At 37.2% G+C, this 17,180-nt stretch overlaps 1 protein-coding gene across 2 annotated transcripts in view; it reads left to right on the plus strand.

The window, feature by feature from the left end:
- The window catches only part of LOC139939189 (LIM domain kinase 1-like), a 76,121-nt gene that overhangs the window by 12,706 nt on the left and 46,235 nt on the right, over window positions 1-17,180 (plus strand). Inside the window, exons 1-2 of one of the 2 annotated variants that reach the window (XM_071934965.1) lie at window positions 11,484-11,632; window positions 16,537-16,672. In XM_071934965.1, the coding sequence (XP_071791066.1) occupies window positions 11,484-11,632; window positions 16,537-16,672 (285 nt within the window). Of the gene's footprint in view, window positions 1-11,483; window positions 11,633-16,536; window positions 16,673-17,180 lie in introns of those variants that run through there. The other variant, XM_071934966.1, reaches the window with a different exon arrangement.

Raw genomic sequence — 17,180 nt, forward strand, 5'->3', positions numbered from 1 at the left:
GAACTGTGGTATTGCCCCTAACTGGAAGGGATGTTCACATAGTGGAATGGTTTGGTCACTGGTAGATGGAGCGCAGAGTATCATTTCTTCACAGTGGGGTTATAAATTTTGGACAGGGGTGTGCCATGGTATTTATCTTTTTCAATTAGAAATTTTGTTCAATTAGAAATTTTGTTCAATGAAAAATCTTTTTCAAACAGAAAGGGGAATTACATTTTTAGCTGTATCAAAGAGACCTGCGGTACTGCAAATAAAACATGTTTAGGGTCTGGGCCAAACTTTTTTGCTCTGCTTATCAAAAGCAGGTAATTCTGCGCTTAAATGTCAAGCTTATTTGACAGATTATCAGGGAATTTTGGCTTGTGCGCGTGCGTACTCCATGTTGCTAGGCATTCTACGCTTACACAGCTAGTGCAGAAATTAGGCACTTGCCATGGAAGCGGAGAATGGTGCTCGTAAGAGCAGAATTTGGCGGTTAGGAGAGCCATGTAATTGGGCCCCGATGTTTCGATCCGAGCAGAGATGTTTTCATGAGGCTAAATTTTACAACATAGCACACATACCAATTACAAGTATATTTGTGTAACGGTCTGGTGGAGTGAAAAGAAAGGACAAGAATCTATTGATCTTTTTTTTTATGTACACAGAATGAGTCATTTTTATTCTGGTTCATATCATGTGTACTGTGTACTTAATAGATGTAAGATGATACAGTGCTAACACACATCAATGTACGTATAAATGCGTTAAATCAAACATTAATACTGTGTATTTGTAACCTTCAGTCTATTAATGGATGCAAGCAGAGTGTGGAGGAAGGGTTAATAATTTTGTTAGTGTGAATGTGTAAATACAGTTTTAAGTTTTTATACTCCAGCGTAATTTGTATTTTTTTTTTTTTTTTAAATACGATTATATACACATGTTCGATAAAGCAAACATCCATTTTATGGACAATAAACATTCAATTGAACTGAATACTTGGCCAGGTTCATAAAGTTGCTTTAGCACAAAGATCTGCTCAGCATAACAAAAGAATCTAGCTTGAGAGAAACTGGCTATCGTCCAAAAAGCCATATAAGGCAATAATAATACACACTTGTAATGTGCACGTCCCTGGATCAAAGCGCTTACAAAAGAAAAAGAATTTTCCAGTTTTGAGTTAGTGAGACTTTGGTGTTCTTATGAGGATTTCCATAGGGGTCATTAGGCGAGCTCCGGCGGGGAGCTTATTCCAAACGAAAGTGGCTGGCAGCTTTGCAGCTAAAAACACAAGTCTCTATAAGCTTACTGTTCTGCAATAAGACATCTTGATCCTGTAGACTTGCGATTAAAGTGATTTGTTTTTAAACAGCAGAGAGTTCCTTAAACATTGTGATGCACACTTGCCTGGAATGTCATCTTTGAAAGTGCTTGCCTGGAATGTCGTCTTTGAAAGTGCAAGGCCATTTTCATTTTGCAAAGGGTACTCCCATTGGAAAATCTTTAAGTCAATAGGAAACTTTTGAAGGGTCGCCAAGACCATGGGGCTTGCCCATTTAGTATTTTATGGACAATAAACAAATTTAAAGCCATTGGACACTTTCGGTACAGAAAAAAAATAAAAAATTCACAGATTTACAAATAACTTACAGGGTTTACAGAAGGCAATGGTGAAAGACTTCTCTTGAAATATTATTCCATGAAATGCTTTACTTTTTGAGAAAACATTTAAACAATATCAATTCTCGATATCGAGAATTACGGATTTATTTTAAACACCTGTCATGACACGGCGAATCGTGCGGAAACAAGAGTGGATTTTCCCGTTATTTTCTCCCGACTCCGATGACCGATTGAGCCTAAATTTTCACAGATGTGTTATTTTATAGTGTGGGCCATGGACAATACTGTTTACCGAAAGTGTCCAATGGCTTTAAACTTGACATCGCTTCTCCTTACCAACATGACTACGACTGTTTTAGGCTATGCAGCTCGATGAAAAAAGCCCCAATATTGTTGAACAATTTTCTTCTAAGCTAAAATTAGCAAGAAACCAGTTACAAAAATTACATGTGACATGGTAAGATGCTATTTGTGTTTCAAGTAGCTCCATGAAATTGGTACTTGTGGAAGAGTGATGATGGTCGATTGTATTTTCTAGTTAAAAAGAGTGTGTTTGCACTTGTGACCACTGGCCAAATTACAATAAAAATTACAATTAGTTGTTGTTTCATCACCATGTCACTACTTTTTGCCTCAGTGTTTCTCCTTGAGAGAGATTTGCAAGGTAAAAGGCAGATGAGGTAGTGTCCCCACTTTTTTGCCATCTAGCCCCTATTTGTTAAGGCTTTACCCCTCTTTTTAGAGAGTGGAAGGGATCTGCCATTGGTATTAGTTTATTGGTAAATGTGTTAATCATGAGGCTATTGATTGCACATAAATAATGCAAGCTTTTAAAGCATGTATATATATTTTCTTTTTATGCTTTTCCTGCATTTTACAGTGTTGAATGTGCCTAGGGGATTTGCCTCTTACCTCCCCACCTGGTTGCCCGTGGGCAAAAACAAGCCGCTTTTTCCCACCTGGTCTCATCACCCAAGGAAACAAAATCTAGAAGAGCATTCAAATAGAAGCATTCGTTGAGAGAGTTTCTTGATGTCAGAAATTTGGGACATGATTTCTGCAAATGCATCAGAACTATTTCAAGCTGCTACTTTTCTGATGTTGCTAGTTTTAAAGACAGTGGACACTATTGGTAATAATTATCAAAAACTATAGTCTTTACAGTTGGTGTATCTCAACATAGGCATAAAATAACAAACCTGTGAAAATTTGTGCTCAATCGGTCGTCGAAGTTGCGAGATAATAATGAAAGAAAAAACACCATTGTCACACGAAGTTGTGTGCTTTCAGATGCTTGATTTCAAGACCTCAAATTCTAAATCTGAGGTCTCAAAATCAACATTACATTACTTCAGAGGGAGCCGCTTCTCACAACGTTTTATACTATCAACCTCTCCCCATTACTCATAATCAAGTAAGGTTTTATGCTAATAATTATTTTGAGTAATTACCAATAATGTCCACTGCCTTTTTTATGATGTTGCTGGTTTTAATGCTGTTATTATTTAGCTCACTGCTTGAAGCATTTTGTTGAATGCAGTTTAAATTTCTATGTACAGACTATAGAGGGCATACTTTCCCTGCTGTGCAGCCGACACACCAATGCCCCCAGCATCCTAGTTATATCTCAAAGATGTTGACAATTGTTGTGATATCTTGTTTTGATTTGTGCTGAAACTATACCCTTTCTTAAGAGGAGTGTACTGATCAAAGTGGTGGTGTACAATATACAAGTTTTTCTTTTAAAATCAGGGTTTTAGGCAGCCAGCTCTGTTGACCCTTTGCATGACACACTGAGCACTAAAATACAGACCATTCCTGCCCCCCATTTTGGGAGTCAAATAAAAGGAAATGACCCCAGAAAATGGTGGAAATGGTTGACGCGCATTTTGCGAAGGTGCATTCTGTGCTGCATTGGGTGGATACATGGAGCCAAGCTAGCAAGGCCATATGAAACAATTCACTGCCTGTTTTCAGAGTCATGGATTTCCGTTTTTTCTTCACTAATCAAGATTATTTTGGTACCATTAATGATTATTTTTACAAAGTATGCTGTGCATGAGAGTAAAACTTCATTTTGGGTGAGAAACACACTCAGGCCTGTATGCTCTGTTTTTGAAACAGCAAGGCCAGGAGTGCGTTTTGGCGACCCCAACCAAAAACTGTTTCGGTTGTTGGTCGTTGGTTCTGCTGTTCAGACTGAACGATAACCGAGTTGTGAGCTTGGTTACCGTTTGGGTTATGATGTCAGAAACAGTTTTTGGTTGGGGTCGCCAAACTGACTCCTGTATGCTCCGTTTTTGAAACAGCAAGGGCACCTTGGTAAAGGGCATCCTATGAGGAAATTGTAAATTACTACTGGATAATTGCAGGGGCACCAAGGCAATGACTAGAGGGCATGGAGGCAATCACCTTGTTGCCGCCGTGAAGTATCAGGCCTGCACACTGTTAAACAAAACTAACAGATCTTGAACACAAAATGAAAACAAACTTTGGCAGATATCCTCCATGCTGTAGGTGAAGTCTTTACATACTGCCGGCCTAATTTCCAAGTCTAATCTAACCTGATAATGTCAACTGTCTGAGATGGTGTTGTTGAGAAATGGACACCACTCGTCACGGTACTCCACTTTTGGGGATGTGATCTGATGATGTCCCAAGAGGGAATCTTATTAAAGATGCACTCTTTGGTTAGCCGGGAGACCAAGGGATGCAATCTGAGAATGCGGTTTCAGAGTGGGATACTCTGACACCTCTTGTTCTACTGGGGTTATCCCCTCTAAGAAAACCCCCCACAAAAACAAACAAACAAACAAACAAACAAACAAACAAACAAAGTTCCTCGCTCTACCTGGGGCCCCCTTCCCCAAAATAAATATATATTAACTGGTTTATTAATAAGTTTTTAAACTGAGCCTCAATAAAAAAAGAAATTGCTCTCCAAATCATTGATGTAGAAAGATAGTCTGCAAACCAAGACTTAGAGTTGCGTTGTGAACAATTAGCGTTTTAATGGCATTTCACAATTTTTGCTGAAAGCGTGTGTTTACTTTTTAAAGGGGTAAAACGTTTTTTTTTTTTTATTTGTATGGGAAACTGATGTTTGCCTAATGAAAAAAATGGTCAAATGAAAAACTGTCTTCTCCAAGATAAGTTGTAAACGTGTGGGTGTTCTTGAAACTCAAGCCCTGGTTCTGATAATATCTGAAGGGAGAGATAACTAGTTTCCCCGGGAAATAATGCGTTTTACAACTCACGGAAGATGTTTCCAAACCTCCCGAGACTGTCAGAAATGTTGAAACCTAAAACGCCAAAACAAGCACTTAGATTAAAACCGTTGCTTCATTAAATCTGAAATGGATCGTGACTGACTACAGATAAACTGATATTATCTGCATGCCTTTAGGTCTAGTTTTTCTTTAGCTAGACGAGAGGTGGATGTACATTTTTAAAGAGTGGAAAATATTATAATAGTTTACAGAACAATTTGGTGTGTCTAATGCTGACCTTTCACCTACTTTTGGCTCAATAAAGAAGTATACAAATACCAACTAAAACAGTATCAAATAAGATATGTTTATCTGTTTATCACAAAGTATTTGTAAAATTTTGCTTTTACTAAGAATTTGCTTTTACTAAGAATTATTCACAGCCTCAAATATTTTTTTTTTAAATTATTCCCAAATCAACTATAGAAAGATGGTCGGCAAACCTAAAACTCTCACTGAGTTGCATTGTTATTTAAAAATATTTGTGTTTTGGTGGCATTGCAAAAATTGCTGATAACTTGTGTTTACTTATACCTAAGTATAAGTTTTACTTATACTTAAAGGCAGTGGACACTATTGGTAATTACTCAAAATAATTATTAGCATAAAACCTTTCTTGGTAATAAGTAATGGGAAGCTGTCGATAAAACATTGTGAGAAACGGCTTCCTCTGAAGTAGTATAGTTTTCGAGAAAGAAGTAATTTTCCACGAATTTGATTTCGAGACCTCAGATTTAGTTCTCGAAATCAAAGCACACAACCGTGTGACAGGGGTGTTTTTTCTTTCATTATTTTCACGCAACTTTGCCGACCGATTGAGCTCAATTTTCAAAGGTTTGTTATTTTATGCATATATGTTGAGATACATTAAGTGAGAAGATTGGTCTTTGACTATTACCAATAGTATCCAGTGTCTTTAAACGGAAACAGGGAATCAACACCGAGCCCTTAGCAGGTGTATCCATGAACAATGTATGCAACTTGACAGCTCCACAGTCGTCCTTCTCCTATCATAAGAGGGCACTGTTCACATTGCCTTTCCCTCCCCTCATGCTTGTCTTATTCCCCCACACATTCAAGGTTGTTTTTGATAAGGGGTGAGTAATCATTCCCCCTGGTATATTAGACATCCTTGACTTTGTAGGGGGCAAGGTGTGATGCCACAAACTGGGGACCTGGGAAGGGGGTTAGCGAGAATCGGGCTAGGGGTCTGTGTCCTGCATTTTGTACCCCTCCATCCTGTGAATTCCATCCTCAAGGAGTAAACAAGAAAAACAACTCCTGATTTCTCCTGAAGACGAGCAGAGTATAATGTTCGAAGCGTCAAGACCACACCGGCTCTTTTCAGAACAAACACTCCCACAAAAGAGATTTATACATTATTGTACCCGCAAGTTTACTATTTTTCAGTTACTTCTTATTTTGTACTCATGAAAAGCTTCGAACACCACTTAGGAAAAACAACATTAAAATTAAACAAAGCATACAATTTCTCAAGGAGTTTTAATAATATTGTGCATACACATATGGTTTGAATTAATGATGTTGGTACGTGATGAACGCTAATGACATGAATCTACATTAAGGAACCGCTTAAGGCGAGCTACAAAGTGCAACTTTTTCAAGACAAGGGCATGCCTGGAGTTGCCCCTAGTCTTGGTCGTGGTTTCCCTGGAGGACATGGCCTCTGTTACCTCTGGTCTTGGCCTTGGTGTCTTGTCCCTTCAAAAGTTTCTCATAGACTTTAAGATTTTCCAATGGAGGTGCCCTTTTTGAAAAATGAAAGTGGCCTTGTCTTCTATAAGATGAAACTCCAGGGCTAGAATGGATTTGATGGGATCAGGGTGAGGTATGACTCTTTTTAAGGAGAACAGATCAGGGAGGCGGGGCTGGGACGGATGCAAACTGAGGGGGTGGGTTCAGGTTGGGGTGGGATAGTCAGATACATGTATCTGTCGGGACTTCCCCTCAAAACGTGTAATTCTGAATCAAACGGAAATGCAAAAACATACTCTTCGGTGTATATATGAGTAATACCAAAATTAATATTCTTCATCGCCGATGCAATTTTCTATCTTTTCAATTGTTGCGATGCCTGCTGCTCTCGTTTGTCTAGATGATAAGACACTGCTCTAGAGTTGCAAGGGTCATGGGTTTGAATCCCACCGGAGTATAACGCCTACGTGATTTTTTTTTCACAGAGCTCAGAATACTGAGTATACAGTGCTTACATGCATCAGTGTATAAGGGTAAAACCCAAATGGATATTCTCTTCATTCTACATCATGAAGTACCTCCTTCCCTCGGTTATAGTGCTACGAGTCCTTTAATAAATTGTGCAGTGAGATATGATTGTTGTCCTCTGCAGCCCAAACTCTACCTCCAGTCACAGGGCTTTGAAGCGATAAATGTGTAGTTTAGCGCTGGGCTGTCGTCAATTGAACAGAGCAGGTGTAAGGAAACGCACATGTTTATAAAGACACAATCTTTGCAGCATAGAACTCTAGTTCTATGCTGCAATGTTTACCAATCTTTTATTCTTTTATATCAATTTCAATTCAATTCAATCAACATTTATTCCCATATTGGTGAAAAAGGGGAGAAATAGTTATTTAGTTAACAAATTAAGTACAATACTTAAAGTGAGAGACAGTCTAGAATTGGTCAAGAAAAAATACGGAGAAAACCAATATAAATCTAAATCTAAAATTTAGATAGATCTAAAACCTTTGGAACAATATTGTGGAGTAACTCAACGTCTCTTCTCATAGCCATCATTCATCAAAAGAGATTATCCGGAAAAGTTGTCAAACCCTCAGCAGCAATCATTTTAAATTGGCGTACATGATTTTTCTTGTTAATCAATTAAAAACCTTCCCTATCATCAATATCTGTATCTGTTTATAGATCCTAAATAAACAATACCACCAAGAGAAATAGGGATTGTTAAATTTATGCTTTACATAAACGGAAATGAAATTGGTACAACTTTCATAATGCAATAATTGCCAACGCTGTCCAAGGAGATTGGCTTATAGTCTGTTAATCATCAGCCTCCAAAGTATATTGACTAGTTTCAATGTAAAATCTCACTATTGTAGTGTCAATAACGATGAGAAAATTTGAAAAATTGTGTGTGAAGTCCCCAAAAAATTGCGTTTAAATACTGGCCAAATTATAACTGCTTGTTATTTTAATGGTTTTTGTTATAGTTAATCGCCTGACATTTCGACCCTAGAAGAGTTTTTCTTGAAGGTAAAATGACAACACAACAAACACATTTGTAAAAACAAGTTCACTTCATACATATATATACTTGTTTATGTGTGTTGTGTTGTCGTTTTGCCTTTGAGAAAGACTCTGGTAGGGTCAAAACATCAGGGTTTTTTTTTTCCGTGTAAAAAGTACCCAAACCCTTTAAAATGAGAGCATCATCTGCAGAGTGAATTTAGAAGGTTACATCCATTAGCTTTAATGTGGCTTTGACTTTCAGGAAAGGAGAGAGCCTTTCAGAATCCATTTGTGTTTGAGTAAAACACTGATGAATATGGGTCGTTGCTTTTGTAGGTCGTTTTTTTTGCAATTATGTACTAAGATTAATATGAACATTTTACATGTATGACAAGAATGTTTATAATTCACTGAATGAGATTAATGCATTATAGAGAGAAATCTCCCCAGTTTTTCTTTTTTTGCAGAAATGTGGAAACAATTTCACATTATTCACAAAAGAGAATTGTACAAAATATGTATATGAAAAAAAAAACAGGTAAATATCATAGTTTTTTCATGGGATTTGTTTGTGTTCAACTGCTTTTGTTGTTGCACCATTTTTGTAAATTGTTATTTGTATTATGGGGATCTTGCCCTGGTTTTACTAAATAGTGTTCTAGGACATCAATACCATAGTGCATAGAAATGCAGTATTATTATTAAGTGTGGCACAAATATCTATTATTATATAACACCCAAGCAGATCCTTGCCATTTGATTGGAAGATTGTCCGTCACGTGATAGCAAATAAAAGTACCATTGCACGCTGAGTCACTCACGGTGCTTTTTCGTTCCATCCAAAAAGTACCATTGCACGCTGGCAGCGTGCAATGGTACTTTTCGGATGGAACGAAAAAGCTGAGTAAAAACATCACTGCGTGCGCGTGTCTTTGGTAACGCAGCAGGTGTTACTGCAAGAAGGCATAGTCAAATTACTAGCATTCGGCTTCTACAGTTGAAATTGTTTGTTTTGAAAGTTGTATCTTTCAATCAAAATGACAAAGATCTACTTGGATGTTATATAAAACAAATAATGAATGTTTTTCATTCGTGCAATGGTGCGAATATGTTCATTCGTTGAAAGCTGGAATGTTCCATTCAACTCGGCTCCGCCTCGTTGAATAGAACATTCCATCTTTCAACTCATGAACATATTCGCACCATTGCACTCATAAACATTCATTATGTGTATATTATTAATTACAGCTGATGTCCTTTTCAGCAGTCTGAAATAGGGTACAACATGGCACCTTATTTTCAAATTTTGATTTTTTTTTTTTTCCTCTGAAAAAGCACAATTGTTAATAAGTAGCCGGAAAGTCTATAATACGCCAATACCATTGTGTACTCAATCAGTGATCTTAGTTATTTTCAAGAGCCAAATATCATAACTGGTGTGATTATTTCGACAATTTCTATTGAATTGGCCCTCATTCAAATAAAAAAAAAGGGTAAGGAAATAAAAACTTATTTAAATATTTGCTTTGGTCTGTTTTGATATCATATCAGCTCCTGGATACATGTATGTAAACATTATACACTGTTGACAGTCAAAGAATTATTTCACACTTCCACTCTATGGCTCTTCAGAAAGTGTGTCAGGGAAAATGAGATAATCAAATAGTTTACATTGTTAATATAAAGGCACTACTGTAGCAGCATTTTTTCATGTATTTTATAGCCAACCTTTCGGTATAATCCACAGTCAATTTGGAAGTTAATTTGAAAACTATGCAACTTCTTTGTTCATTTTCCTTGAAAATCTTAAAATTTGATTTTTTTTTCTTTGCTGACAGTCTGTAAAATGACTTAAGAAATGGTTACATTGGAAGAAAAACATCAACAAATACAGCCATAATGACTTATAGGGGTCCTAATGAATGGTTGGGACCTTAAGTACAAATTCTTTGTAGATTTTCCTGAACTACAAACAGTTATGTTGAAATTTGTTTCCCATTTGTTTTTGCTGACAGTCTGTTAAATGACTACAGAAATAAACACAATGAAAGAAGACACCATCCAAAAATAGCAGCAACGGTGATGATTTGTCCTAAAATAATGAATGGTAACTGGTAAGGACCTTCTACGAATTCTTTGTAGATTTTCCTGAACTACGGAAATTCCTTTTCCGTTTTTGCTGACAGTCTGTTAAATGAATACAGAAATGAATACATTAGAATAAGACACCATCTAAAAATAGCAGCTGTGGTGACTGTGTCCTAAATAAGTGCACTGTGGTCATGGGCATGTGGTGTGGTTTAGCGACCATTAGCAAATTGGCCTTATTAGGAAATCATGACATTGACTATGGACTCATGGAGTTTGGTCGAGCTACTGTGTGTAAACAAGCGCTGCACTGTTTGGCCATCATGTCTTGCTCCCTGTTTACACACTATGGTAATGGTAGTTGTGATTTGCAATTTGAATGGAGGGGACCAGACTTTTTGTTCCTCTTAACCTCACTTTGGTTTGGTTGGGTGTTTGGGAATAAAATGAAGGTTGTTGGATCGTGATGAAGAATTTTGTATTTTTGTTTGAAAATGGAACTTACACGTCCATTTAGACAACCATTTTGTTATTAAAGAAACTAAAAATCCCTTTACATGTACAGTACCAATAGTTTACTACGCATATTTTTCTTCTTCTTTTTCTGCGAGAATATAAACTGAGACTTACATGTATGCAATATTCATTGAGGCAACATCCTCATTGCAATTAAACCAAATTATTACAATCTCCATCAAATTTCAAAAGCATCTGGTAAAACTGTCCACAAATGACAGAGTAAGTTATCCCCCTATCTGCACACTGTCAAGTTGTGATTAAAAATTTGTTCCAAAACTGAAGAATGTTTTTATTTTTTGTATTGCCTGCTTCCGACCATTGAGGAAGGACCTTAATTCCTCCATTCCTTTTAAAGCATCTCACATAACACTTAGTCCATCAATCAGGAAGAGCATCTTGTGTTTTACCCTCATCCCCTACCTGGCCTTTAAGCCTTCATGTAGGATCCTTGCATCTTAACATCAGTCTGATAACAGTGGTAGGCGCCCAGATACTAGGCTAGGTGGAGGTCGGCGTAATTGTGTGCAGGTCTGCCCGCCGCAATATCAGATGTGTTCAATCTTCTACATTCCACTCTCTCTCACCCTCTCTCTCTGGATGATAATTATCAACTAGTTATGCGGCCACGGAAAAACCTCCGACTGCTGGAGTACACGTTAACTTTGAATCCGTCACTGTTGGATATCTAAGATGCTACAACCTCTCTACTGCATCTTTGTGTTTTCACGAACATCTTAAGTGTTTTTTGTAGACCATGAATTTTGTTGTGCAATGGCCAGGAGTCCACCATGCAACAGTTTTCTTGCGGAGAAAAGACTCTGGATTGATAATGCGCCGGCGTTGGAGAAGAACGGCGGGTCATGTTTGAGTCAGTTGAGCGGGGGATTAGATTGTTTGTGTGTGACATCCCTTGACTTAAGGTACAGTATGTGTGTGTGGGTTAGGATGGAAGGCATGTATGATGACATGGATGGAATGTTCCATTTAAAGGGTGTACATTGAAGCCATGTTGTTGATGTGAGTTTGGTTGCATTGAATGTTCCATTTAAAGGGTGTCCATTGAAGACACTGGTGATTTGAGTTGGTTGCGTTGAGGTTTTGTGTGTTCTCTGTTTCTGTCCGAAGTTACTTGTATCTTCTACCTCCATGATTGTATGTTGCAAACACACGTATTTTAATGTTTAAGGCACTGGACACTATTGATAATTACCAATTAGCATAAAACCTTACAAGGTAACGAGTAATCGAGAGCTGTTGATAGTATAAAACATTGTGAGAAACGGCTCCCTCTGAAGTAATAGGTTTTTCAGAATGAGGTAATTTCTCACTCAAATATGAAATGACTTCAGGCCATGAAGCATGCTTTTTTTAGGAATCTGAAAGCACACAAATATTGTCAAAAATATTCACAGAGTTTTTTTTTTTAATGCATATGATGGGATGAATTCTGGTCTTTGAAAATTACTAAGCGTGTCCAGTGCAATTCTTTAAAGCAATTGGACACGTTCGGTAAATAGTATTGTCCAAAGGCCCACACTTCGTGTATCACAACTGATATAAAATAACAAACCTGTGAAAATTTATTCTCAATCGGTCATCGGAGTCGGGAGAAAGTAACGGGAAAACCCACCCTTGTTTCCGCACGTTTCGCCGTGTCATGACATGTGTTTACTAAAAATCTGTAATTCTCGTTGTCGAGAATTGATAATTGTTTCAATGTTTTCTCAAAAAGTAAAGAATTTCATGGAATAATCTTTTAAGAGAAGTCTTTTACCTTTACCTTCTGTAAACCCTTCTGTAAGTTATTTGTAAATCTGTGAACTTTAATTTTTGTTTGCTAGTCCGAAAGTGTATAATGGCTTTAAGTATCTAAAACAACAAAATACAAATTGTTGTGAGCAATTGCTGATTGATACGGCAAGAAACCATTGATGCAGGATTGAGAAAGCTTGTATTTGTGAAGTAAGGTCATGTTTGAATTAGAAGGCTTCAGCAGTGGGCACAGCCAGATAGTTAAAAGTCTTATTCTTCAATGTTGTCACTGCGGCGATGGCGAAGTTTGGTGGCTACGGCTAGGGCTGTGTCTCGATTCCTAAGTCATCATGCATTGAAGTATACTTCGTCCAATAGCAACAGTCTTAGCCATATAGCTGTAGCCTTATGTTAGCCGCCATCTTTGTCTTGCTCCCTGTGTGCATAATAGCAACATACTGGGCCTCATTGGACTGAGAAGGGATCAGACTAGTAGTCTAGTGGTAACATCCACTCTAGCAGTGCAAAGGTTGTAAATTCGAATCCCACCCGAGTGATTTACTTGTTTTTTTCCCCTCAGAGCTCGTGTGGTTAATACACATCGGTGTGTGGGCAAAAACAATTTATATTCTTTCCCCCCCGATGCATAATTAATATACCACAAATCATGTGTGTTCCCGTAGTGCAACAGCAAATGCAAACCATAGAGTTATATTATAAGAACTAGAGGGCGCACTGGTGATGCTTCGTGCACAAACGCCACGGGACCGCAAGATGACAAGCGCGTCATTCTGCACGCGCGTTGAATATGAAATACACGTTTGAGGTTTTTTTTATTGAACGCTCACGCGATGCTGTTTGTTCAACTTACAAAATGGCCGCACAAACACACGCTGTGAGATGCTAGTTTTGTCAACTTAGAAAATGCCGGGGCGCGTATTTAGGCCAGTGCGCTCTCTAGTTCTATATATTATATAACTCTATGATGCAAACTGGTTTTCAATGATAAAAGTCTACACCATACACCTCCTTTAATGTTATTTGACAGGGTAATCATTATTACCGCACACCTCACATTATGACATGTATGTTTGATTTTTTGTTTACACCTACTGTACAAGCAGGCATGTTAAAAATGAGATCCAGGCATTACCCAGAGATGGACATGACTAGGAGAGGGGGAATGAACATCCAAAATAAATAGTTTAATTTCTATATAGACAGGTTTGCAGTAACACCATATGATGACTATCTCTAATGAGTTTGGGTGATTCTGAAAAAGAACCGTTGGTTTCAACTCGACGTTTCGATCAGTAAGCTCTGATCGTCTTCTGGAGAAAGCTGTGTAATTTTTATAAATTGAGTGATTGTGATGACACAGATATTTCATTCATTATAGTGGAAAACACACAAAAAAAAATTTTATCCCTGTGAAAATTTACCATGATATAGATTGACGATTTTAGGTTCGGGCTCCTGTAATGGATGTAATAAATAGTTTAGATCATAACATTGTGAAACTCGGTGATGATATTCGTAGTGTAGCATTATTCATTCTGTATCAAACAGTATTTCTTATCCTGAAGAGACTTTTTTTTCATGGTGTATATAATAGACTATTTTAGGTTCTGATTCTAAAAATGGAAATTGTACAACCAAAGTCAATAATTTAGTTCCTAATTTTGTAAAACCAACTGCGATGACATTTGTATTTTTACATATTTCGTTCTGCATCATGGATTAAACACAAACAATATTTTTTTAGCCCGATGACAATTTATTGTTTTGTGTACATATATTGCTTATTTTAGGTTTTAACTCCTGGAATGGATGAACCAACTGTGATGATATTTATACATATTTACATATTTTTGTTCTGCATCACAGATTCAAGAGGATCGATATTTTCTTCCCAATGCTAATTAATTAACACCTGTACATAGACTATTAAGGTTTAAATTCTTGAAATAGAAGTTGTACATCCAAAATAAACAATATTTTTTATTCTGGTGCAATTTTATCATCAAATGAACATAAAGATGATTTTTTGCTTCAGTTCCTGAAATAAACGATTGTCAAATTGTTATTCTTTCATACAAAACATTTTACTGATATTTCAATGTTGTCCTTCAGTGTAAATTAACAATAGCATTGAATCCCACCTCTTTGGTAAATTGCTCTCATTATCGCAGGACAAAATATTAAAGATGCTATGTCAGATTTTTGGCCCCAAACATTAAAAAATAGATTTTTTTTGAGTGAATGGTATTTTAAATAGTATTACCCGCTCTAACGGAAAAAAATTTAACTTTTACTTTTAATGGTCAGGAACCATGAAAAAAAATTAAAACGTTTCTTATAAAACAAATAAGAATTGGTCACGTGATATATTGTCGTGATCCCGACAAAAACTAATTTTGAGCACTTTATTTCACTGCTACTAATAATTGGCGGACTTCTTCGAGCAATGGCTCAAATGAAAGCTTGTAACTTTCTCAACCCCCATCAAAATACCTATTGAATTTTAAATCAAAATTTTTGGGTCAAATCGGCCAAAAATCTGACATAGCATCTTTAATATCTGTTTGCACATTTTGCAGAATTTAATCATCTGTGATTTCAAAGCTCCTCCGATTTTGGTGAAATAGATCCGGCTTGGGTATAAACATTTAAAGTACAGCTTACACAAGTTAATTGTGCACACTTCTCATGCAATTTTTGTAGGGGTTTCAATTTTTTTTAAATACTTTATGGTTGAGCAAAGAAAACCTGACCAGAGCAGGACTTGAACCTGTGTTCACCGAACAAACGTGCTGGCACTCTACCAACTGAGTTATCTCGCCCTATGTTGACAGTTTCCCTACTATTTGTAAATACCTTCATTCCTGTATATTTGGTTTGCGGTAACACCATGTGTGTATCTACTTGCCAGGTAGAGTACTTAGGGAACTGTCTTGCTTTATTCTACTGCCGAGGAGTAGATAATCGGAGGTTCGGGAGACTTCTCAGTTCTGAAAAGAACTTTCCTGTTTTTTATAACTATTACCTTCATTCCTGGTTTAAACATTTTATTTACTTTAAATCTCTTCATTTCACAGTTTATATTTACTCGGAAGCAAAACGTGAAGAGACCTTTTTAATCATCTATGATGATCAATTTAATCACACGCTTCGATGTAGTAGTACTTCCTTGCTTGGTTTGTTGTTGTTTGAAGGGCTCGGTTTCCACATGGAAAGGATTTCCCCTTTCGAGTATTTAGAATCATTCATAGAAGTTGCGCATGATCTGATGACCGTGTGGCAGAGATTGAAATATAGCACAGATGATCATATCACATGGCTGTCATCGCAGCTGAATCTGCTATTAGTATTACACCAACTTGTACCCAAATACGGGAACCGTAGAGTTTCCTTCCTTGGGTGAATTTGTTATATATATTTCGCGAGCATTTTAGTTCAATAAGAGTACCATATAAATCGGATCGGAGTATGGCTTCAACAGACGTTCAACATTTGCTGTGCAATGAGTTATTTACATTTAGATCCTTTGCCCTCACAAGGTATGTTATGTACTGTGAATCGGAATCAAACTTCTTCTTCTTTTTTATTTTTTCATTTACAATAAATTATGGAGTCTCTGAAAGGATCTTGGAGGTTTGTGTCAATGTCTATAGATGTTTGCAACAGAATTTCTGTTTGGCATATGTGCGAATGTTACTTATTGAACCTTGCTTGTTTTTGGAAAGGATGTCTAGATGAGAATAGTATTAAGGACTTTTTCATCAAGGCCCAATTACATGGCCCTGTTTATTGGGGAATTATGTGCTTAAGGCCAATAGAACTATCTCTTTACTGGGCCCATCTTAACAGCAGATTTGTTTGCTTACTGCCCAATTTCTTTTTCATAGTGCGGCTAGAAATTAACCATAAGCACACGTGGAGGCGGAGGGCGATGGTAGAGGAGGGGGGGGGGGTGCGTGTCAAGCATTTTCGTGGGTGCTGTAAACATTTTACCACATGTGTAAATCTGTACCTGAAATCTAATCCTTTCATCTGTTTCTTGTGTTTTTAGATGCACAGTGTGTAACAACAAGTTATCGTCGTGGTATTTCGAGAGAGATGGACATTTGTACTGCAGGCAGGACTACATGGCCAAGTTTGGAGAAGCATGTAACGGCTGCGCACAAATCATAACCGGACCTGTCATGGTGAGTAGGTATACACACAAACCGGAGACCTATAACAAAAGAGGACAATATAGTCCTTGGTTCGGGAAAGATCCAAAGTTGGAAAACATGTGCAAAACCAATGGTAGCTGTTGAACAAAAGTTAAGTGTATAAACAAAAGAGTCCATGGTTGCAGGCGTATACAAGCGTGGATGAGTTTGTGGCAAATGAAATGTGTCTTTGGCTGCAGCTGTGGCTGTTGGCCTTGTGTGGATACACTAGCCGTATCCATAGCTGTTGGTGACACAGCAAAGACTAATTTAGTAGAGTCAGATTCAGCATTAAGAATTATTTACATGTTCCTCCAGCATTCTCCCTTAACAGTGGTCTGCTTGCTGCCAAATGCCAGTTAAAGGGAAGGTATATGTTTAGTAACTTCACTCTTAAAATTATTAGCAACAAAAATTTACTTGGTTAGAAGTACAGCAGCTTTTGATAGTATAAAGCACTTTCAGAATCATTTCACTTTGAAGTAATGTGGTTATGGAA

Source organism: Asterias amurensis, chromosome 6, assembly GCF_032118995.1.
Source record: "Asterias amurensis chromosome 6, ASM3211899v1".
NCBI lineage: Eukaryota > Metazoa > Echinodermata > Asteroidea > Forcipulatida > Asteriidae > Asterias > Asterias amurensis.